Source organism: Lactuca saligna, chromosome 2 (genome assembly GCF_052625555.1).
Source record: "Lactuca saligna cultivar CGN05327 chromosome 2, ASM5262555v1, whole genome shotgun sequence".
NCBI classification, from domain to species: domain Eukaryota; kingdom Viridiplantae; phylum Streptophyta; class Magnoliopsida; order Asterales; family Asteraceae; genus Lactuca; species Lactuca saligna.
The window spans coordinates 119,888,925-119,915,417 of NC_136418.1; the positions used below are offsets into that span (position 1 = coordinate 119,888,925).

Genomic DNA, 26,493 nt, shown 5'->3' on the forward strand with positions numbered 1-26,493 from the left:
GGAACTTTTCCATGTCACTGCTCCTCCATTTAGGGTAAAAACCCAGCCCGACTGCGAACGATAGTTGTCCCTGTCGGTTTGAAAGCTGGCGTCACTATACCCTTGCACCTTCAAGTCATCACTCCCTCCAAGGACTAAGAACCATTCTTTCGTCCTCCGAAGGTACTTAAGGATGTTCTTCACCGCAATCCAATGTGCTTTGCCAGGGTTCCCTTGATATCTGCTAACCATGCTCAAAGCGAAGGCTACATCAGGGCGAGTACAAGTCATAGCGTACATGATTGAGCCAACTGCGGAAGCGTATGGTACTCGGCTCATTTCTGCTATCTCAGCTTCGGTACTCGGACTTTGAGTCTTACTCAACTTGGCATTTCCTTGTATCGGTAGTTCTCCCTTCTTTGAGTTTTCCATACTAAAACGTTTTAGTACCTTCTCCAAGTAAGTATTCTGACTAAGTCCAATTAGTCTCTTACTTCTTTCTCTTACTATCCTTATTCCCAAAACGTAAGAAGCCTCTCCGAGGTCCTTCATAGCGAAGCACTTCCCGAGCCAGGACTTAACCTCCTGCAGAGTCGGGATGTCGTTTCCTATGAGTAATATGTCATCGACATATAGAACGAGGAAGCTTACTATACTCCCACTGGCTTTGACATATACACAAGATTCGTCTTCGCTTCGTACAAATCCAAACTCTTTGACTTTCTCATCGAAGCAAAGATTCCATCTGCGAGACGCTTGCTTAAGTCCATAAATGGACTTCTCAAGCTTACACACTCTATTCGGATGCTTCGGATCCACAAACCCCTCTGGCTGAGCCATGTAAACATCCTCAGCCAACTTTCCGTTAAGGAAAGCGGTCTTGACATCCATTTGCCAAATCTCATAATCATGAAATGCCGCAATTGCTAGCATCACTCTAATAGATTTAATCTTCGCAACTGGTGAGAAGGTCTCATCATAGTCAACTCCGGGAGTTTGAGTAAAGCCCTTCGCAACCAATCGCGCCTTATATGTGTGTACGTTCCCATCCACGTCGGTCTTCTTCTTGAAGATCCACTTGCACCCTACGGTCTTACGTTCGGGCACGTAATCAACCAAATTCCAAACTTGGTTATCGTACATGGATTGGATCTCGCTATCCATCGCCTCTTTCCATTTCGCAGACTCCGGGCCTGCCATGGCTTCCTTATAGCTATTAGGTTCATCAAGATTTACTAGTGTACCATCACTAATATACGTGTCCCCTTCGGTAGTAATATGAAAACCATAAAACTGGGGATGAACTCTAACTCTATCGGAACGTCTAAGAGGTAAGGATTCGTCAATCGGTTCAACCGGAGTTTCCTCCTCGGGTTGAATGCCAGCGGTAGAGGTTCCTTCATCTATCGATTCTTGAATCTCTTCAAGTTCGATTTGCCTCCCACTGTCTCCTTGGCTTATGAGTTCTCGCTCTCGGAAAACTCCTCTCCTCGCAACAAAGATAACATTATCTTTTGGTCTATAGAAGAGATATCCAAAGGAAGTTTGCGGGTAGCCGATGAAAATACATCGCTCACTTCGAGGTTCAAGCTTGTCGTGAGTATCTCGTCTTACGAAAGCCTCGCAACCCCAAACCTTGATATGTGCCAACGAGGGAGCTTTCCCCGTCCACATCTCGTGAGGTGTTTTGGCAACCTTCTTAGTAGGGACTCGGTTAAGGATATGGGCGGCAGTCTCTAAGGCATACCCCCAAAAGAAGATAGGTAGTAAAGCACGACTCATCATAGAGCGAACAATATCCAATAAGGTTCGATTACGCCTTTCTGCCACACCATTTAATTGCGGTGTCCTAGGAGGCGTCAATTGCGAAACTATTCCACACTCCTTGAGATAATCGTGGAATTCAAGACTTAGGTACTCTCCTCCTCGATCGGATCGAAGCATCTTGATTTTCCTGCCCAATTGATTCTCCACTTCATTCTTGAACTCTTTGAACTTTTCAAAGGTTTCTGACTTTTGCTTGATTAAATAGATATACCCATATCTACTATAATCATCGGTAAAAGTCACATAGAAGCGGTTCCCATCCTTCGTGGTTGATCTAAAAGGTCCACATACATCGGTATGTATTAGATCTAATAGTCCCTCACCCCTTTCACAAGTACTTGTGAAGGGTGGCTTACTCATCTTTCCAAGTAAACAAGACTCGCATGTGTCATCTTCCCTAAGGTCGAATGACTCCAACACTCCATCCTTTTGGAGTTGGGCTATGCGTTTCTTGTTGACATGTCCAAGACGACAATGCCACAAGGATGCTTTATCCATACTAGTGGAAGAATCAATATTCAAAACATCATTTCCTAAGTTATCAACAATCATAACAGTTTCATATATTCCATTACATGGTATAGCTTCAAAGTAAAAGACACCATTTAGATAAGCCAAAATAGAACCATTCTCATTATTAAAAGAAAATCTAAATCCTTGTCTATATAAACCATGAAATGAAATGATGTTTCTAGCCATTTCTGGCGAATAGCAACAATTGTTCAAATCTAAAACTAAACTATTCTTAAGCACTAAAGAATACACTCCAATCTTGGTCACAGGCGACGATCTTCTGTTCCCCATGATTAGATTGATCCTTCCTTGCTCCACATCCCTACTTCTTCTTAGTCCCTGCACATTAGAACAAATGTGATAACCACAACCGGTGTCAAGAACCCAAGAAATAGCATGATTAGAATCGTTAGATTTGATTGCATATATACCTGCGAAAGATGGCTTGATCTTTCCTTCCTTGATGGCTTGCAGGTAATCCGGGCAGCTTCTCTTCCAATGTCCTATCTTGTGGCAGTGGTGGCACTCTGCCTCCTTCGGGTTAGAGCAGGGCTTAGATGGATCAACTTTGGTCCCACTAGAAGAGGAACCATCTCGGGCTTTCACCTTTCGATAGTTATTTGAAGAAGCTTTCCTCTTCTTTCCCTTCCCTTGACCAATAGCCAAGACAGGAGCAGCGGATGGATTGGGAGTTTGTGCAACAGACTTGTCCTTGAAATTGCTCTCAGCAACCCTCAAGAGACCTTGGAGTTTACTTAGAGTGACCTCCTCTTTGTTCATGTGGTAGGTCATCCTAAATTGATTGTACATCGGAGGCAAAGAGTGAAGCACCATGTCAATCGGAGGCAAAGAGTGAAGCACCACGGTAAGAGATTCTCCATGACCCATCTTGGCGGAAATCATGTTAGTGAAGATCTCGTAACGCTCTTGTCTCGCGTTTTGGTGGTACCTCTCCAACAAGTCTTGATGCATCTCGTATGGATACATGTCCTCGTAGGACTTTTGGAATTCGGAGTTCATGGTGGCGATCATGATGCAATGTACCTTCGTTGCATCTCGCTCATGAGTTTCAAAGGCGGTGATTTCGGCGGGAGTAGCAACTTCGGGGTTGATTTTCTCGAGCTTCTCGTCAAGGACATACTCTTTATCCTCATAGCGAGCAATGGTGCGAATGTATCTTATCCATTCGCCAAAGTTTGTTCCATCGAAGGTGACCTTTTGGCAAAGGCTCATCAACGTGAAAGAACTAGCAGCAGCGTTGTTTGCGTTTGACATCTATAGAAAGGACAAAGATAGATTAGAACAAGAATCCCTAATTATCACCCAATAAGAAAAATTAGGGCTAGGATCCAACAATAACATTTACATACTGGAAAAGGGATGCCGTAATCTATCATGCAAATAAATTGAAGGTAAGTGAATGACGATTCACTAATTCTCCATCACAAAACTTAAACTATTAGTCCTAAGTGTTTTTGAGAATTCCTAGGTTCGGATGAGATTCATTGAACTATTCAATGGCATGTTTAAATCTCGATATGCCCCTCTTGTTTGTGACTGGGATGCCGAGGATCACAAAGCGGGTGTGAATTACCATGCAAATTCACATGGTGCCTTCATTGTAACGATCACCTATTCGATGTGCCGGTAAACCACACACGCTCCATCGAACTATGATGAACAATGAATCATCCTTTGCCACCTTCGCTTAGAACCAATTAGTGTGCCGGTAAACCACACACGCTCCACTAACATCTTAGCAAGGTGCAAAGTGTAATGTCATGGGATTGCATCAATTCACTTTTCCTAAAGTAACTAAGATTGGGAAATTTTAAAAAATTTAGTTACTTCGTATTTCTTATTATACTTTTAATGCGAGGATGAGGTTGCCCTATCCTACCCGTTCGGCTAACGACCCTCCACCAATCAAGCAAGCGGTGGGTGTGAGTGTACACCCATTAAGCGCCATTTTATAGGCCGCAACCTTATACCCACCTTATAGATCGGCTTCGTGAATGAGGCCTACTAGCGGTAAGACTAGCATTTAGTTATACATATATATAGTATTCTAGTAATATTATATAAGTATAGGGTTGCATTTTAAACTTTTCAAAATCTAGGGTTTGAAATTTAAGTTGTCTAAATTAAAACTTTTAATCACAAATATAAATTTCAAAACTTTAGGGTAGGTTTTAAACATTTAAAACATGAAGGATCAAATAACAAATAATCCCAATTAACAATTAATATCTTAATTATCTTTATTTGATTTATCTTTGATTTCTTTGAAGATAATTACCAAAATAATCAAAATAATTAATTAATTATCATATAAGGAAATTAAATATTTAATTAGTTGATAATTACCTTTAACTAGATCAAGATAACACTTATATTTATCAAAAAATCATATTTATATTGATCTAATTAGTTTATGGAAAGTTTGGATAAGATAAACACAAAGAAATCCCGAATCTGGCCATTCCTGACGCCTAGACTCGCCGAGTGCACAAGGGGACTCGCCGAGTCAGGCCTACTCGACGAGTCCACCTTGGAACTCGACGAGTCAGTGACTCAAAACCCAAAAAATCGAATTTTGCAGGTTTGTTTCAGTTAATTAAGCAACAATTTAAAGAAAACCAGTCTAGGCTCTGATACCACTGTTGGGTTTTAGCCATAAGAACTTTCCTATGTGCGCATGCAAAACCCTATTGCTTGGATCTAGGCTTTCTAATAAACATGCTTTTGAATCCAAGACTTCTAATGGCTAATTAGGTTAAACAACAATAATGAAACAGATCTAGAATCATACCTTTGAGTCCCTTGTTGATCTTGTTTGTCTTGGAGCTTCTAGAGTCACAATTGTCACTCCTCTAATGGCTTACAAACACCAATAGCAAGCAAGATGATTTAGGAGAGTGGAGAGGGAATGGAATTCGACCAGAGGTTCCTTGCTTTAGGTTGTGTATGGTTGTACACGAATTCCCCATCCCAAGGGCCTATTTATACCTTTAGACTCCTTAAGGGTTTCACCCTAAACCCTAATTGGATAATCTTCTCTTAAGGCTATCCAAATCCATTCCATAGATAACCCTATGGACGATTTTAGCTTATCTAAAGCTCTTAGAATCCGTCCAAGGTGTATCCTAATGGATTTCTAGTCTAAAGTCTAACTATCAAACAATTGACAGTTTATACCCTCTTATTTAATTAATCTCCTTAAGTCACCAAATTAATACCAATTAATTTATGACTTATATTAATCAAATAGCTAAATATTATTCCTTATAATATTTACTCTCTCTTAACAAATCATCCTTCAAGTTGCTATGGTGAAGGCAACCCAAAAGGACCATGCACCACCGAATATAGTTATAGCCTTAGACACTATTCCAACAATCAGTGTATACGCTCAGACTCGCCGAATCGCTATAGTGCACTCACCGAGTCCGGTCAAAGTTAACCGTTGACCGTTGACCAGCATTGACCTAAGTTGACTTGTTAAGAGTAGTCAACCTTAGTTGGGAAAGTATTAATCAGAGATGTATTGTGATTTAGGAGGACTATAGCTTGGGAGATCGAGCAATAGTGATTTCAGGATTCACGACTTATCGAGATACGCGAGGTGAGTCTTCTCACTATACTTTACCTTGAGTAGGTAACAAGAGTTATGTGATAGAGTTTTTGTATGCTATGTATGTTATATGTTGTATCGCATTATTTCTATGTGATTTATGTTGTGCATGTTTACAGAGTTAGAACCTGAGGGTTCACAGAGTTTGGGTGCACGGACCCACAGAGTTATAGCCTCGAGTGGCTAATATGTGTTATATGTGGTATCTTAGGGAACTCACTAAGCTTTGTGCTTACAGTGTTTGATGTTATTTGTTTCAGGTACTAGTGACGATCGCGGGAAGGCGTCGGCTTGATCAGTACACACGCATGGGAGTTATGATTTGAGATCTTGGGATTTTGTATTTACTTGAATTGGATAATTAAATGTGGTTGTTTTCTGAATATTAAATGAATTATGTTTTATAAAAATTTGAAAATTTTGTTTTGAAAATTACGGTGTTACAAGTTTGATAAACCTTTTGAAGTAGTTTGTTTGATAATACAGCTGAAAGTATACTAAATCCATTTTTTTTGATAATATAGTTGAAATTATAGTAAATCCATTTGTTTGATAAAATAGCTGAAAGTATAGTAAATCCATTTGTTTGATAAAATAGCAGAAAGTATAGTAAATCCATTTGTTTGATAGTTATTAATCACATGGGATTGATATAATAACTATAATGTTTCAACTTGTATCCCCCCATAAAATCATTTAAAATCATTTAAAAGGTAGATTAAGGGGGTATGAAGTCACCTACAGTGAGTAACTCGAATGAAAGATCAATATAGGATTGTTGGGTGTCAATTGGAGTCTTGAGCACAAACGAATCCTATTTAACATATAATTACACATATATGAATATATTCAATATATATAACCACTAATGGTGATAGGGACACGCCTTAAGGACATAAAAACACTTAGAATTAAGTGTCACCAACACATATGGTTGCACATAAGGGGTGTATGGCCCTATATTGGAGTGTAAGGCCACAAAATCATGGTTTTTGTGTGTGTGCGGCCACTCACTCACTATGAAGTGTGTCAAAAACTTGTTACTAAGCCTTAGGGATGTTCTAGGGAAGGTGTTTTGTCCATTGCTTAGTCGGAATGGAAGTTTGATGCTAATTTGGGCCTTCAAAAGGGTGTGTACGGCTACACTTGGTGTGTGCAGCCGCACACTCTTGAAGATCATATGAAATGGCGTTTTCATGCATAAATTCAAGGGTTATTAGCTTATATCAAGCTATTTCAAGTGTATACCTGATTTAGGGGATTAAAAGTGTAGTTAAAGTCCAAAAAGGTTGTGTGTGTTCTTGGTGTTTTTGAAGATCTAACACCAAATAGGTGTTTTCATGGATCAAATCAAAAGGGAAAGGCTAGTTAAGGCCTTATATTAATGAATCAAGGAAGTAACACTTACTTGATTTTAAAATTTGAAGAGAAATATGGATGATACTGTTGGATTAGTGTCTAAGGCTGTAACTATATTTGATAAGTACTTGACCCGGTTATGCATGGTCCTTTTGGGTTGCCTTCACCATACCAACTTGACAAGGTAATTTATATAGAGAGAATAGATATTATTATTAATGTATTATAAGAATAACATGTTAAAGGAATAATAATATTATTTGATTGATATAAGTCATAAATTAATTAGGAATTAATTTGGTGACTTAAAGAGATTAATTAAATAAAGGGGCATAAACTGTCAAATGTGTGATAGTTGTGTTTTAGGCTATGAATCCTTATGGATATCGGAAGGGATCATTTTAAGGATATGGATATCCTAGAAATCGTACAAGGCCTTATCTAGAAGGATCTTTGGATTTCTTTGAGGCTACGTTATCCAATTAGGGTTTAAGGTAAAACTCTAAGAACTCATAGTATAAATAGACCCTTAGGGTTGGAGAAATCGGCCACTCTATGCATGAGGAAAAGCTAGAGCCGATCTCTCACCTCTCTTCATCTCTCAAATCATCTTCTTGCTAGTAGGTGTTTGTAAGCCATTAGAGGAGTGACAATTGTGACTCTAAGCTCCAAGGAAAAGAAGTCTTCAAGCAAGTAACTCAATGTATTCTTCTAGATCTGATTTCATATGTTATGAATTGTTTGTTTACACTAGATATATGATTCAAAGTCTTGGATACAAAGCATGTTCAATTAAAGAAACCTAGATCCAAGCATTAGGGTTTGCATGTGCACATAGGAAAGTTCTTATGGCTCAAACCCACCAGTGGTATCAGAGCCTTCATGGGTTTCAATTGAATATGATGCTTAATTGCTTTGCTTGCTGAAAATCATTTTTCTTGGCCTCTGCCTGACCCAACTTGGTGAGTCAATGTCTAGACTCGGCGAGTTGGCCCTACTCGGCGAGTCCAAGCGTCAGGCAGAGGATATTTTGGGATTTTGTTGCTGTTTTGTCTTGGATTTGATACCTAAATTGTTTTTTTATGTTAAAATCCGAATTTTGACTTAGTTTTATGATTATCCTTGACATAACAAAAGATAATTTCAAATCTTTTGAATATTGGTTATTTATATGATAAATATTGACTTTTTAAAATTATTTGGTAATTATCTAATGACTAAAATTGGATTAGATCAAACATAGATAATTATGAAATTAGTTATTTGAATTATTAGTTATTTGATCCCTCTAGTTTTGAAAAGTTCAAATTTGTCCCGAAGTTTAGAGATTTAAATTTTGTGATTAAAAGTTTAATTTAGAAGAATTTAAATTTCAACCCCTAGTGTTCTTCACGGTTACCTTATTCAAGGCTCAATAGTCAATACACATTCTTAGACTACCATCTTGTTTCCTTTGGAACAATACTGGGGCACCAAATGGAGCTTTGGAAGGTCTGATGAAGCCAGCGTCTAGTAACTCCTTCAACTGTTTTCTTAGCTCTTCTAATTCTGGTGGTGCCATTCAGTAAGGCCCCAATGCTGGTGGCCTTGCTACTGGTTCTAATTCTATCTCATGATCTACCTCTCTTCGTGGTGATAGTTTCTTGGGTAATTCCGGTGGCATTACCTCTTTAAATTCCTCAAGCACTTTCTTGATTTTGTTCGGTACCTCCATTTCTGGAAAATCGACTTCTTCTTTTAATGTGGCTAGGAATGTCACCTCGCCCCTCCGAAGGCCTTTGCTAAGTTGCATGGCTGAAATGATACATGAATTCGCCTTGCTTCTTTCTAAGGGAACGATGTGAATCGAGGATTCCTTGGTGAGGCGCATGGTTTTATTTTCAAATGAAAAAGGCCGGGCTTCGTCTAGGAATTCCATCCCAAGCACCATGCAGTAATCATCCATAGGGACTACCGTTAAGTCTATGATTCCTTTCCATCCTCCTATCTCGATGGGCACATTGTGGGCGACAATAAGGATGGGTTCGGATGGGGAATTTACTGCTTTCAGCCAACCTATCTCCTTGGTGTATTGAATATTCCTTTTCTTGGCTTCATTTTCAGCAAGAAAGTTATGAGACGCACCTGTATCGACTAGGGCTTTAGTTGTCTCTCCATTTATTTTAGTCTTCACGAACATGAGACCTCCTCCCTTCTTTGGTTTTGTCTCTTCCTTAGCCACTGAGTTGAGGAGACGCATCGAGCTTAGTTGTTGTTCGTCCCTTTCTTCATTTTCATCTTCAAAGACCATGGCGTTGAAACTTTTCTTCTTGGGACAATCTCTTATTAGATGGGGACCGTCACATAAATAACACTTCACCTCCTTACGAGTCCCTCCTTCGATCGCCTTTCCTTTGAAAGTTGAGGGTTTGACAGCGGGTCTATCGTCCCATGGTGATGGCTTTGGCGCAGCTTTATCTCCCCCACTTGTCCTTCTAGTCGGTGCATCTCTTCGGAAGTCCATAAGGTCTTCCGCTATAGCAATAGCTTCGTCAACGTCTTGGACATTCCTTCGCTTGAGCTCGTTATAGGCCCAAGATTGTAGTCCATCTTGGAAATAAAATAACTTGTCTTTTTCTTGTAATTCAGGCAACTCCAGCATTAAAGCAGTAAATTTTGCTACATAATCTTTAATCGACCCAACGTATTTCAGTCCCCGAAGCTTCTTCATTGCTACATCTTCGGCGTTATGGGGACAAAACTGCTTCTTGAGCTGCCTTTTGAACTCATCCCAGGTCTCTATGGTGTATAGCCCTTTTTCTATGTCGTTATGCTTCCGCCTCCACCATAGGGCGGCGTTCTCACATAGGTATAGGACAGCCGTGTCTATTTTGGGCTTATCGTCCTTTACTCTGATTGCATTGAAATAACATTCTACGGACCAGAAAAATTCTTCAAGAAGTTTAGGGTCATGCTTACCTCCGTACTTCAGGGGTTTAGGTGCATCGGCATGTGGCGTCATCTTTGTACTTGCTCCTCCAGCAATTGCGGCTTTGCACAACTTTACTTCGGCTTCTAGAGTAGCTAGCTTCTCACGGAACTCATTTCGCAGGGTGTTAATAAGTCCAAGGACTTCTTCCTTGATGACACCGATGGTTTCCTTCAATCCATCGCTCGTGTCACTTATCTCGGCAACGAACTGATCGACGGTATCCTTCCATTCAAGGATGTCACCGACGTTAATCTCCGTCCTTGTAAGCTTGTTCTCTAAGCTTGCCAAGGCATCTATCGATTGGTCCCTCTTCCTGGACTTTCTTCCTTTCTCCTCGACGACAGGGGGCACGTTTGCGACTTCACTACTTCCTGCTTCCGTAGTCATGATCTCTTGCTTGTACGAACTCCGTCTCTGATACCACGTGTCACGGGATGCTTCAATCACCGTGCGCCACTTAGTATTTTCTCCGACTAAGTCAGGCTAACTTCGATGGCTTAGATGTATTAACGATTTAAGGAAGCAAGAGAAACGACAAGAAACACTTCTAAGAAAAGAGCTTCTGTATACAACTTTACTTCTTACAAGAGAACTTCTTGGATGCCTTGGACAAATGAGCCCTCCTCCTATTTATAGGCATCCTACACCTCCTCAAAGGGAAGTTTCTAGATTTCGTATATTCCCGAGTATTCTAGATTGTTCTTACAAGATCCTTATCTATATACAAAGTTCTACACAATTCTATTCTATACTTTTGCATCCTAGAGAATTCTAGATCGTTCTAGGGACTTATGGTAGATTATTACTTGTTCTACCATGTCACACCCCCAAACCAGAACGGCGGAAACGTTCGGGGGCGGAGGACGTCATATTCAGTATCATAACAGTTCATAGAAAGGAAAGTACACACCACCATATATATTAAAGTTTCCAAGATGTTTACATAATTGTATTCATTACATGTTCAAAAGATAAATACATAAACATCATTCAAAAGAAGTAATTAACGCCAGCGCGTTAATCCCAAAAGTTGATTCCCAAACCTGCTTAGCGGTTCCCTGAGAATACAAGTTATTTCAAAGAAAAAGTGTCAACAATTAAGTTGGTGAGTTCATAAGTAGTTTAGAAAAATTGGATGCCATTCCCAAAATGGGTGTATATTTTCCAGAAAACGCAGCATTTCAAATGTAAAGAGTTGTGATTTGTTTTGTTGAAAGTGAATGTATTAAACCCAGAAAATCTCATATTTTCCCTAATGGTTGAGATACGAGTTGTTGTGTTTCCCAAGAAAACCCCTTATTTTCTTATAAAAGTAAGAAATGCATATGAATGTTCGTGTTATAAGTTGTAAATAATTGCACCAGGAAAATCCCTTATTTTCCTAACATAAATGGCAGTCTCTAAGACCAAAACTTTGCAAGAAATCGACGTTCAAAAGTTGTGTCATAGTTTTATATAATAAAGCTATACGAAGATCACATTTGTTAGATGAAGAATAGCTTTAATAGCTACTCGTTCATAAAAGCATAATACCATAATAATTGTATATCCGATGAGTTTTATAACCATACTAAACATAATATGCCTGTAACGACGTTCTTCAGGCGTCGCAGCGTTATGACAACTGTCACCCCAAAAGACGGACTGTAGCTAACAGTTAGGGCGCGGGATCATGACTTCCCGTATAGATCTATACACATTTGACACGTTCTCCGAACGGGAGACTCTGGTTATAGACATGACTTGCAGCATTACTTTCTAATAAAGAAAAGTAACGTTTGAAGATATACACGTCTCATGGATTCTCAACTAAGCCCGTATTAAAGTGATAGTTTTCTATGCAAAGTTTATCCTTTTTCACAATGTTTGACAAAGCAAAATCATAAGTTTTTAGAATGTATAAAACGACTTAACAATGAAAGGTACTTTGAAATCATTATATACTTTGTATAAGTCTAATGCACACAAAGTATGACAAGAGTTTTCCATAATAGTATTGAGTTCCAAGTGATTTATTCGATAAAACAAGTGAAGTGAAACTTTATATAATACACGATAATAACCGTATGTTTACTTGTATTCCCCCCCTAAAAGAGTATAAAAGCATTTAAAATGTATTTAAAGTGTGTTTGAAAGGGGTATGAACTCACTTGAAAGCTTGAAGATAGCAAGATGGAAAATCGGGCAGAGTTTCGTCTCGGGAAATGGATTTTCCTCGGAAATCTCGGGATTCCTCGGGAGTAAAATCGACCTTCGGGACTTGCACAAAATGATCAGGGCTTTGGGGTAGTGCGAGCACGGAAAACGAGGTAAAACGCAAGAAAAATGAGAGAGAATGAGCCATTTTCCCGGGAACCCTCGCATGCTATTTATAGGGGGGCCTGAGAAGCCTCGTACGCGGGGCGTACGCTCGTACGCAGCGCGTACGCGTACGTCATGCGTGACCGAAGCCTCGACTGCCTCGGCCTCGGATGGGACGGCTCAGGCTGTCGGGTCGGATGGGACGGCGGGTCGGACGGGCGGGTCGGATGCCTCGCATAGGGCGACGTGGACGGTTTGAGGCCAAGCTCCTCGGGTACGCAGGGCGTACAGGGGTACGCAGCGCGTACCTCGGATGAGGATGCTGACTCCTCTTCGGATAATACCGAAGTTTTAATAAAAATTATATATAAATTATTTATTAAACTTCGAAAATTCATATCTCCTTCATACGAACTCCGTTTTTGACGTTCTTTATATCCCCGCGAAGGTGAGACTACGATCTACAACTTTCATTTAGATTCCGTTGGCAAATTCCGGAATTATTTTTATATTTTGTTTATTAAAATGATGTGATTAAGGAATTTCTTTAAAAATTCATAGCGTATTCATACAATGTCCGATTTGAGCGTTCTTTTTATGCATGTTTGTAGTTTAATGATATCTACGACTTTCATTTAGACACCTAAGCTCGGAAAGTGTTTTATTGAAACTTTGCGTTTTTACGCAACTTCGTATTGCCGGTTTTTGTCGGAAGACTTAGAATGATCATAACTTCTTCGTTATAACTCGGATTTTTGTGTTATTTATATGTTTGGAAACCTTAAGACGATAACTACCACATAGTGTACTCCAAATAGAGTTTTTGAATACTTCATTTTTCGATGATATTCTAATTCCTTTCTCAAAGAGGTTACAGGACTCGATTTTTACTAACTTGAAATAACGGGTTGTTACATACCATCTTCTTGATCGGTCTGGAAGATTCTAGAACACCGACTCGTGACACATTGCCCAAGATAAACATTCCAAAAGTTGATGTCTTCTCCGATAACCCAAAAGCCATAACAGGTATGGATGTTTTCGTTAAATCTTTTTAGTGTTTTTGTAGGGTTTATGCTTTACTTTCAATTCTTTGCTTTCGCTAATCTTTTTTACTAGGGTTTTTGTACGGTATATGTTTTGCTTTCAATTCTTTAATCTTATTCAAATGTCAAAACAAACAGATAATCACCCACAGATGGTGGAAGGCGAGTGGGTTTTCTTTTCAGCGAAAGGGAATTGATATTCTGCTGATTACAAACGAAAAAATAGAAGAGTAGGTAACGGTATTTGGAAGGTGAATAAGAAGAATATCTTTAAAGATGACAAGGGAGAACTTGGGGCCAAACAGTCTTTATACTTCTATCAAGATGACAAAAATAGTTCGTGGGGAATGATAGAGTATATCTTGAACGAAACTAGAGTTGGGTACAATGGCTATGTTTTATGCGTCATTCATCGTGGCACTATCAGATCAAAGAACGAACTGCAAATTCTTAGTCGTTTCCAGGAATCAACAAGTCTAAGTCCAATCCCATCACTGTTTTTGCAAAACATTGCTCAGGCGGCACCAGAAACCGCAAGCCATCAGGATTTCGACCCAAATCGTGTGCAGCCTCTTGAAGCCCATAATTCGTCAGCGCCGGGAATGCCCGATGGCAGCAGGACCAATTTTTTCGGCGTAACCTATGACCCAGACCCGAACCAGTTTCAGGATTTCGACCCAAATCGTGTGCAGCGTCTTGAAGCCCATAATTCGTCGGCGCCGGGAATGCCCGATGGTAGCAGGGCCAATTTGTTCAGTGTAACCTATGACCTAGGCCTAGACCTAGACCCGAACCAGCTTCTTCCTAATGTCAGTTCATATAAGAACGTGCAGGACATGGACATGGGCATGGACTTGCTCAACTACTTTGTTGACCCAATTGAAGCAGGTATTAAAGGCCTAATGCATGGACGTATGGGAGGTATGGGAGGCCCAATTGATGGTGATAGGGCGGGCCCAAATGAAGGATGAACAGAAGGCCAAGTGGGACAAAATGACTCAAAAGTACAGATTTATCTTTTTGTTTGCTAATTTTGATTTCATATATCTTGAGAATTTATCTTTTTGTTTTTTTTAGCACATCATGAAAACCTCTCTCAAAAGCCAAATTTGATGTCATTGTCGTTTGCTAATTTTGATTTCATATATCTTGAATTTTTATCTTTTTGTTTTTTAGCACATCATGAAAATCTCTTAAAAGCCAATGTGATGTCATTGCCTAATTTACTTGTTGGCTATAGAGTTGCTAATCATAGTAGACGTCACAATATTGCACAATGATATGATGTTATTTATATTATCTCACATGGATAATGCAAGATCTTGAATTACCATATATAACAATTAAAGGGTAATTACAAGATATGGGATAATCCAAATCCCTAAAAAATAGGATCTTATCTTGGGGAGGAGGCAAATTTCGAAAATCAATGGATTATAACAAACCCTAGATTTCGAAATTTAAGGGTTTAAGGAAAGGATTTGAAGATCTTATTCAAACTCTTGCAAATTAGGGTTTGCAAACCCTAATCTCAAAAAACCCTAACCTCCTAGGGTTTATTGGCAATAAACCCTAATATATCAAGTTCATACAATTGAAACCAAACCAATGGCTCTGATACCACTGATGGGTTTTGGTCATAAAACATCCTATGTGCTCATATAAACCCTAATGCTTGGATCTAGGTTTCTCTATTATACATGCTTTGAATCCAAGACTATAAACCCTAATTCTAGTATATGAAATCGATATTAACATATGAATGGGTTTAAGAACATACCTTGATTGTTATATAGCAATAACAATCCTAATTCCACCTTGAATTGACTTTGGAATGCTTAGAGTCACAAGTGTCACTCCTCTAATGGCTTACAAACACCAAGAGCAAATGGAGAAGGTATAAAGAGAGAGGAGAGAGGTTAGAATTCGTCCTTAGGACTCCTTGGGAACAAGTACACGAATTCTAAGGCCTTAGGGTCTTTATATAGGTGTAGAGATAGGGTTTCAGTCATTATCCTTATCTAGTTGCTTATCCACAAAGCAACCATAAGATAAGCCTTGAAAACCCTTATCCTTTATCCTTTGGACGATTTCAAGGATCCTTATCTCCTTGAATTCGTTCAACCCATATTTAGGATAACCATTACCATATTTTGTAACAATCACATAATTACAATTCAGCCCCTCTAGTTTAATTAATTACACTTGATCACAAAATTAATTCCTAATTAATTATTGACTAATATTAATTAAGCAAATATGATTTCTCCTTTAATATATTATTCTTATAACATATTAATAAATCATAATAACCTCTCTCTCTTTATTTATTTCTCCAATCAAGTTGCTTTGGTGAAGGCAACCCAAAAGGACCATGCATCATCGGGTCAAGTACATACCAAAATAGTTATGGACTTAGACACTAATCCAACAATACTTTGAACCACTTTTTCTCTATAAGGCATCCATCTTGACTACGATATCGGATTAGAAGGATCGATGCTTCTTTTTGGAACTTATTTAAGTTTTATTGACTTAATCTTATTATGTAGAAAGATACATAGATGCATGTTGCTTGTAAAACTTCCTTTAACATAATCATGTCATCATGTAGATGGGCTTCTTCAACCATAACCTCCACCCTATCCCCAACATGTAATCCTATTGACACCTACAAAGATGCTTGAAACCCAACCTTCAAAATATGCAACCAAATAAATTATTACATTATTTGTGAATTCAAGCAATAATGCTTTAAATCTTTACTTCAGTAAATTTTCATTCCGGTCATTGACAAATTTAAGGATAAAAATGCAATATATATATATATATATATATATATATATATATATATATATATATATATATATATATATATAATCTTATAAAAGAAATCTTACTATTTCTAAAAATACATTGAATATAATAATATTATTTTTTTAAGACGTCGAATCCATTAAACTAAAAGTAATCATCAATAAAATAATATTAAATTTTAAATTGAATCCTTATATTTCTGGCAAATCTGATATCCTTCCCTTAAACCCGGTTCATTCAAAATTTGAAACCTTTTTATCCAAATACATGCTTGAAATATCCTATTGTTCCCTCCCCTTCTGATTCTCTCAGTTGAAACCGTAATTCCAGAAAAGTTCTTTCAATTTTTGCCCGTCATCCCCTATATCAGGCGCTAAACTCTTCTACGTCCCCCTAGATTGATCGGTGTTACATTTTTTACGATTACTTTCATCCTATCCATCATACGATCGAAGGTACATTTTCTATTATGTTATTCATACTTTTGTAAGTTATGATTATAAGAAGGATCAGCCAAGACAAACATATTTCAATTCCAATGCCTTACAGATTTTAGGGCTTCAAGATGACTCGGTCGACTGTACATTCTCTATTGTGTTATTTATAGTCTCACGCCAGACCTACTACCACCGCCAGTTTACTCGCCACCACCACCGGTGCACTCACCGTCACCACCATTTCTTCAAGACTCATTTATGTTGTATTCGATTTCATTTTATCTGTAATATAAATTAATGACAAAACTTCAAAAATGGTCCCTGTGGTTTTCAAAAATTCAAGTTTAGTCCATAAGTTCAAAAAACCTTACAGATGGTCTCTGTGATTTCAAAACTTTTAACATTTGGTCCTTTTCGCTAACTTTGTTAGCTTTTGGCCGTTAAGTGAAACTTCCACAGAGACCATTTATGAAGTTTTACCTCATTTATATATATATATATATATATATATATATATATATATATACCGAGATCGTTTCTGCCATCGATGGATTCAGATCAGTTATAGAATGATCGGAAAACCCTAATTTGAGAACGGAATCAACTTCAATTGATCGTTTCTGGAGTGGTGTGTTATTTTGTCAAACAAGTGGAGTGGAAACTGGACCGCGATATGGGAGTGGAAACTAAAAATTATGTTTCGAAGAGGATGAACAAACGATTAGTTGTAACAACAATGGAAGGCGGTCGCCTCTTCCTCATTAAATCCTACATCCTATATACCCAGAACCCCAATTGATCCAATCCCAAAATTGCATCCAAGGTCTGTCATTCGATCAGATTAACTTTTAAAATGCCATACAATGAAGACAAATCCTCCGACAATGATTCTGATACCGGATTTGACGAAATATGGAAGCCCTAAGAAAGGCCTGCTCTATCACAGTGTCGACGATTCAGTCGATGACCCCCCCCCCCCCCCCCCCCCCCCCACCAAAGCATCCACCGCCTGTAGAGATTTTGGTGATACCTATGCGTCTGAGGATGAAGACATTGAAGAAGACCTAATTGCCAAAACTCGATTTTGAAACTCAATTTGGTTGTACCTTTTGATTATTTGAAAATGGTGTATCTTGCTCTAGATGTCTTCGATCATACCCTCGCTTGCTTCTTCCTTCAATAAGCCCTAAAAGCAATATGCTTTCAGCCACTTCAACCCATCGTCAATCTCATGCTTCACTGGTGGTCATTTACATGCGAGTAGACAGCACAGCAAACTCCCATACTCACACGTGTGAGACTTTACGGGACTTTTGATGACCCGAATAGCACGATTCAAAATCACCGACGACCGACAATTGATTTAAACAAAATGACTCTCAAACCTAGATAATTTACATTACCCACGAAAATTCAAATTGATTTTAATTTCTAGAATATATATTCGAATAGTTGAGAATAAATTAAAATCCGATATATATATATATATATATATATATATATATATATATATATATATATATATATATATATATATATATAGGTTAATGTGAGACGGTTTAATTTTGTAAGACCGTGAGACGTATTTTTTTATTTATTTTATTTATTTTATTTTTTTTAGTTAATTCAAGTTCCGAAAATAATATTTAAAAAAAGAATTTTTGGATTTTTTTATTTATTTTGCATTTTAAAATTATTTTTTAGAATATATACAGTGTAATATTCTATTAGAATATTTCACGTATTTTTTTAAAAAAAAAAAACGGGATTTTTTTATTTTATTTTTTTTTAGTTAGTTCAAGTTTCGAAAATAATATTTTAAAAAAAAAATTAGATTTTTCCATTTCTTTCGCATTTTAAAATTATTTTTTAGAATATGTACAGTGTAATATTCTATTAGAATATTTCATGTATTTTTTAAAAAAAAAAACGGAATTTTTTTTATTTTTTTAGTTAATTCAAGCTCCGAAAATAATATTTAAAAAAAATGGATTTTTCCATTTATTTTGTATTTTAAAATTATTTTTAGATTTGATCAAACGAATGGTCTCAAATGAACCTGAATATATATATATATATATATATATATATATATATATATATATATATATATATATTACTTGATATATTATTATTATTGTATCTTATATTTATATTTTATTCGAAGTCGATTTTCCTTTTTATAAGGAGATTTGATTCGATTAAATATGAATAAAACAAAAATGTATATATTTTGATAACAATCTAATTCTTTTAGAGTCGGTCGCTACAGAAAGTCTTTTGACTGAAGTTTACGTAGCGAACAAATCCCCACTTACCAACTAAAGAATGATGTACGACCGCGTCTACCAAATTATAGTAAGTTTACGTAGTCAAACTTTAAATTACTCCATGTTTTTAAAATAATACTAAATTATCTAAAGTTGACTCGATTATTTAGAAGTTCATACAAAGACATGAAAAAGATAATTCCCAACTTATTTTGCACTGCTATAGTCTATACTCCTCAGAGTCAATTGCGACGCACATCGATTTGTTTTATTATTCTTATTTTTGAATTCTATTGAATATGTTTTAATTTTATTTGTAATATCGACATACAATTACAAACCTGTCTGATACCCATGTGGAAAATTGAAAATAGGAGTTGAAAATTGAATCCCACTGTGTCTGTATTTACATATAAATATAAATCTAGAAATACAGAATCTTTGGCCTCAAAAAAAAAAAACTACATATAATGATCTTCTAGCTCTCATTCTATACAACAAAAGCTAACCAAGTAAGCATAAAGTAGTCGAGATTCCTCCTCATATACCAGGGAAATAAATAAATAAAAAAAGAAATATAAATCCCAAAAGAAAAAAAGGGGAAATTTTATCTACTTGGCAGTTGTTCAACTTGAAATCAATTTAGAGCATTGTGAACGCGTTCAAGAAGTCGAACAACTTTATTAACATTAATACTTGTTGAAAATAGCGGGGGCTTTGTGAAAATATTATTATGAGTAGGGGATGGAGGTAATGCTGCTAGAACATCTTCTTGTTGGGTGTTTGTAAGCTCTAAAAACTGTGACAGCATGTCACCATCCAGAATCTTTGCTACACCCGCCTGTTTCAGCTCACAATGATTAATAAAATAAAATAAAAAACATATATCTTTTTTTGGAAAGTTTAAGGTTAATTGTTTTTTTTTACCGGGCTTTGACGGCTGCGATACTCGTTATGATTGTTACCCAGGATAGGAGCCGTCAATGCATGAACTGCGATTCTCGATTGTACTTCTTCTAGAAGCTCATATTCCTCCCTTAAAAACATAAACAAAAAAGAAATTTGTTATTTAAAATTAAAATAATAATAAATTATAAATTATAAATTATAAATACCTTGATATAGGAACAAAGATAATTATGCTTCCTAACAAAGTGCTTGCGACAATACTACTATGTGAAGATGAATCCATAATTGAACTTGCAATATTGCAATCCCCCCTCATTTCATCATCCGCCAAAAGTTTGTATGAAAATGAACCCTACAAAAAATAAAAAATGTAAATCCAAAAAAAAAAAAAAACATTTTTACTTTTTTTTTTTTCTTGAAGAAGTTATATAGTATTATATATACCTTTCGGATGCTCATTGCGACCTCACCCATATAGAAGGAAGAACAAACCTTCAAGTTACATTCAGGACTTGCATTTTCTGCATCATCATATTAATAAATATATAATACAAATATCAAAAAAAAAAAAAAAGAAAAAAAAAAAAAAAAAAAAAAAAAGATTATTTATTTTAAAGAAGTTACCACTAGAATGATGGGAACATGATAAGACAGCAATACTGCCCTTACGATCTGAAACAACAGCTGTATCAATATTCATAAGAAGGCAATCAGCAACCAATCTCTGGACAGGATCACTGTATAATTGTTCCACCTTCTTGGCATCCTGTTTACATATAAAATTCATCACATCACATTTTTTTAATATTAATAAAGAATGTAAAATATTAAAGGAGTAAAGGAGAGTGTGACCTCATAATAAGCATAGAAAAGAATGCCATCACGACAATCACCAACAGCAATGGTAGTAAAATGAGTGGTCAAAGTCATGATCATAAACCGTGTCTTTCCACCAGCCAATCTTTTCACCCTTAAACTGCTATCATTCTGAAAGCTGCATACATAAAACTAAACAACAAACAAACAAACAAATTACCAAATTACCATTTTTTGTAACTTAGTCAGAAGAAGAGGAAGAGGATGAGACTTACAGAACTACCAGCAGAGGCTAAGAAATAGCAATCAAGATAAGGGCATAAAGCAAGAACAATGCCACGCATATTGGTTGCATAAGCTAATCTTAAATTCCATGCTTCGGTTTCTTCTAATTTGATTCCATTTCCATCACAACTATTATTATCAATATCATCAGGGCTGCTGCAAAGGCTACTGCTTGAAAGTTCTCCATAGTCACAAAAAGGGGAACTTCTTTTTGAATAAAATGTCATTGATCCACTGTCTGAGTTTTGTTTGTGTTCAAGGCACAGGACTATCAATCTGCCTTTTGTACTGTAAGTGTAAAACATAACAATTCAAAACGAGTCCTTATGCTTTCTTATGTTTACTGTCTTTGGTCCAAACTTCAAACCTTCGTCAATTTTGGTCTGTATTTCAAGGTTTCATATCAATTCTAGTCCATGGAACCTCGAAATAAGGACGAAAGTCGATATGAAACCTTGAAAAAAAGACAAAAATAGAAAGTTCCGGGGACCAAAATTGAAAAAAGATTAAATTTTGGACTAAGCGAAGTAAAAACAAAACAGAAAGCATTAGGGACCATCTTTGTAATTTACTCAAGAGAAGAGCAAATGACATGGATTGTCTTGGTGCTTTCTAATTTGTACCACGTTTAGTCCAAATTTGTAATATTTATTTCAATTTTAGTCCTTATTTCAAGGTTTCATATTAATTTTGGACCATGGAACCTCAAAATAAAGACAAAAAACCAATATGAACCATTGAAAATAAGGACCAAAACTGAAAAATACTCTGATTTTGGACTAAACTGAAAACAAACAACAAAGATCATTTTTGTAGTTTATTCAAAAGAAGAGTAAATTACAAAAATGGTCCCTGTACTTTCTGATTTTTACCATACTTCAGTCCAAAACTGAAACCTTGTTCATTTCAGTCCTATTTTTATAGATTTTGCCTTACGCTTCATAGAACACTTTCAATAAGGACCAAAACGGAGAAGAGTTACAAATTGGGACAACATATGGTAAAAATCAAAAAGCACAGGGACTGTTTTTGTAATTTAGTCAAGAGTAGAGTATATTATTTAACCTTTCGGCTTCACCAGTTGGCATTATGGCAGGGCCAGTGGAGAGACTAGTGCCCACCACCAATACCTGTTCACTTCCAGCTTTTAACAACTCCATACACTTCCCTGTTTCTCCAGGCTCAAGTTTAAAAGATGATGAAATCAAACCACTCAACGGGTCCACACAACAGATATCAGATGAACACGAATCATCACTCAAATCTGTCCTCAAAACCAACAACAATTTGCTTTCAGAATGATATAAAACCTTCCTTGGTGTCCCTCCAAGGTGAAACTTCTGCACATTCAGCCTCTTGCTATGCACCATTTCCAACTAAAACATTAAAAAAAAAAATGTTAAAAAACATAAAGATGCGAGGGTAATTTGGTAATTTTGAAAAAAGTCTTACCAAATGGAGACTGTTGTCTGAGACGAATAAGATCCCATTAGGGCATTCACTTGAACATACAGGAGTTGCATGTGTGGAAGCTTGGAAGGAGATGGAAGTGTATGAAAGGCTGTGTCTTGCAGTTTGTAATAACCAAGGTCTGTCACTGAGGGCGATGATGTCAGCATCAGGGAGATCATTCAGTGGAACTAAGAAAGCAGGTGTGATTCCAATACGTCGGATTGAAATCAACTGAAGACAAACAGGGGTATATTCGTCTTTTGTCATCATTGAAGAACGCATAGGTGAGTTTGTGGAGACAGAAGGCCACTCAAACCTAAGTAGCATGCCATTTCTAAGCCCTGAAAGTATATAAACTCTATCAACTTGTACAATGCGCACATCTTGTGGTACAGAGCCACTTATAGTTGTCCCAATGCTGTTCACCAATGAAATTGATCCAATTGCAACAGCTTTTATACCTTCATCAGGTTTAAAAGATAGAACCTCTACAGAAGGCCTGTGTGTCCCTATAACAAACGTATTCCCATTCCCATTTCCAATTCCAATTTCAATTGGCTTTTGAGGAATGGAAATGCAAGACAATTCATATTCCAATCTGACATTTTGGATTTGATAGACTTCATATTGATGAAGTGTCACGTGTCTGACTCCAAGAACGAATAGAAAACATGGATTTGAAGTTGCTACAATTACAAATTTACCCCCGATGGCTCCAAGACTAATGTTCATGTTATCAGGGGACCAAGATGTAAAATTTGGAGATGTGGAAGGGATGCCATCAGGGTGAGCAGAGGTTGTAGGTAAAGATAGGTGGACTGCATTACGGTGGATTTGAACCAACACTCCATCATCAATAACACCACATGCTAATGTACAAACATCTGGTTGGAATCCAACTGAATCGGTTACATCTGTGAAACTAACACCAACTGAAAGTACACGTGTCTCTTCTACAAAAGATAACACAAGGAAAGAATGGAAAGAATCGGTTGATTTCATTTTAATTGTCCAAGTACCTGTGATTCCTTGATAAACAGGGGCAGTTTTTAAAAGTTTTTCTAGACTGATTCCATTCCGGATTACCCTTAAAGATCCTTCAGGTGTGATTCCACAACAAGCAAACATTTGTTCATGTTTTTCATCATGGTAATCCACTAGTGACATATCCAAGATTGGTGAAATGTTTTGAACAAGGCTTTTGTAGTGGAGCTTTCCTTCTTCAAATTTCAAAACCATCCCATCTCCCATTTCAGCAAGTGCTGTTAAAAAGTCACCTTCAACCCATAAAAGCTCTTTGAAAGGTGAACCTTTGTAGAGACAATCAGAGAGGTTGACTTTGACTTTTTGACCATTTGAGTCTGAAGTGAGTTCAATTACAAAAAGCTCGCCTGTATCCACACAAAAGATCATTCTTGGGTTTTCTACATTTGGTTCCCAGGTCCATGAGATAACTCGGTTGGATGTTGACTTTGATGAATAGCCAGAATCATCATCTATATTCATGGGGTCATCTTCTTTAATTATGTCTTTTAGCTCTAAAAGAGCAGATGCAGCAACATTGCAGATGTTACCTTCTTCATCAACATCATTTGTTCTATATGACTCGTCTACAAAATTATGCTCATCTATCACCAAGGGTAAAAAGTTTAGGCTTGTTCTGTATACACATAAAGGGTTGTGTGCATCTCTAAAATCCATCAAAAGAACATCACTAACTCTAAAAAGAAATGCAAATCCATAAGAATGGGGAACTTCAACTATATCATGTGCCAGTGGTCCAAGCTCAGCATACTGAGAAAGTACATGGACAAATTTGTCCCTAGTATTCCACTCTAATAACAAAACCTCATTCAGTAGTGACCCCTTTCTGCAAAAGTAAAAGCAAACTTACCTAAATGGATAAATCCTCAGTATGATTTAACCAATAAGGAATTAATTAATTATCATACCTGTTTAAAAGAATGGCTAACACAGGGTTGTGCTCTTTACTCGGTTGACTTTGACTCAAATCTTTTGAGATGAAGCACATGCTCCATATAGTACCATGTATACCAGGAACTCCAATGCTTGTACTTGTATTCATTTCAGTGTCAGAAGGACAAAATATTTTCTGCAAGTAAAAGAAAAAAAAAGGGCATCTTAAATCTTGAATCTTGAATCTTGCTGAATCAGTATGTTTACAATCTTAAGAACCCAATATAATGATAGAAGAAGTTGTTAACCTTATCGATGATGTCAGCATCACTTGAACTAGAAACTGAGAACAAAGCCAAACGGTCCTCATATGCACTTGTAGCAATGAAACAGCCACTGAAAAATGAGAATTAAAACAGTTACATATGCTGGAAACTCCATATATTAATTAGTCAACTGTAAACTAATTCAACCATAATAGAAACTTACTTGGAATCAACAGTCAACATTCTTCCAACATGATGCCTTAGGTTTCCAGGTGAGCTGGATAGTTGAATTTGTGTCAAAGGATAGAACCTAAGCAAGTGGAGTGTACAGCAAGACAGTATTACAAAACAAAGTATAGAGCAATTAAATGAGAAATAAGACCTGTCTTTTTGTGATCATTGTATGTATGCAAGAACAAGAATAGAAACCTGTGCATTTCATTTGAGAATGTGAGAACTGAGAGTTTTCCAGAATCTGAAGTAACAAGCAATAGGTCTTTTCCTTGTACCTACAACAGCATACAAGCAAACAAGATTTTAACAAGCAAATGCAATAGGTTTTTTCCAGAACACTAATAAGATTTTAGAAATCAAATGATGTGAAAGTACCTGTGGACTTGCTCTATGAAAACTCTTATTCCAGGGAAGAACAGCAACATCTTTAATTGTTCCAAATACAGGCTGCTCACATATGGACTGGAGGACTCCATAATCATCGATTACTACCAGCTCTAAGGATGTTTCCTGCACCAATAAGATGGGGGAAAACGTTAGATATTAAAATACCTGATTATACATCATTTACAAGCAATCAGAAAGCGCTTTTCTACTGCATATGCAGTGTGATGCGAAATTCGAACCACTTCCAATAAGGCTTTGGGACAATTTTTAATGTTTTATATTCTAGAAATTGGGCATAATATCTGCATAGAAACCGTTATATAACATGAAATTGAGTTGAATTTTGCAAAGGAAAGCAAAATAAAACCTTGCCGAAAACGATGTCTTTAGAGGAAGGGGATCGGATGTGACCGTAGACGACTTGAAGGACAACGCTTCCTTTAAGAACACATTTAGCGAGGTAGTGAGGGCCACCGCGGGGCAACGGTGATCTTGAGTTGTTCCGACTCGCCGACGATGATTCCTCCTCTGAAACCGCCATAACCACACGTCGACGGAGAGGAATTAGTTAGGGTTGCTTATTAAAATTATGAATTCACGAGAGAATTGAAAAGCCAGATGAGTTATATATGCAATAATAATGCATCTGCAGTATCTGTCTGTAATTGTTTGTGATGGGTTCGTTGCTGATAGATTGGGACACGAGCTGTGGTTTTGGAGAAACGAAACGAGGAACAAGGCAACAAGCGCAGTGTCATGTAGCCCCCATACGCCATATGCCACATGCCGTATGGAAATCGACTGCTAATTTGAGTTATTAATATTGGTTTATTTGATAAGGATGACACATGAAGCAGATTAGAATGGAAAGTGATAAAATATTTTTTTATTTTTTATTTTTTATTTTTATTTTAGGTTGATGATTCTTAAACGTAACATAGTTAATATTCTTCTAGTATTAAACGATGTATTTTTTCGCTTTACATAAAATGAAAATTCATTTTAGGTTTCCACTTGTAAAATACAGTTATATCATTAGTTATATCATTGTATAATACTATTAAGTATAGATA

General features: G+C 36.9%; 1 protein-coding gene across 1 annotated transcript; it reads right to left on the reverse strand.

Annotated features, from left to right (window-relative positions):
• Nucleotides 1–19,511: 19,511 nt before the first annotated feature.
• LOC145031439 (Cleavage and polyadenylation specificity factor (CPSF) A subunit protein) lies at nt 19,512–26,220 on the reverse strand. Its single transcript, XM_078979990.1, has 15 exons — nt 25,788–26,220; nt 25,409–25,543; nt 25,229–25,308; nt 25,023–25,109; nt 24,842–24,929; nt 24,569–24,729; nt 22,617–24,486; nt 22,230–22,540; nt 21,155–21,452; nt 20,916–21,071; nt 20,688–20,829; nt 20,508–20,584; nt 20,270–20,415; nt 20,082–20,190; nt 19,512–19,995 (listed from the first exon to the last, which is right to left on the reverse strand). Exons 1-15 carry the CDS (start codon nt 25,959–25,961, stop codon nt 19,792–19,794), a joined length of 4,038 nt encoding a protein of 1,345 aa, XP_078836116.1. The 5' UTR covers nt 25,962–26,220; the 3' UTR covers nt 19,512–19,791.
• Nucleotides 26,221–26,493: the final 273 nt, after the last annotated feature.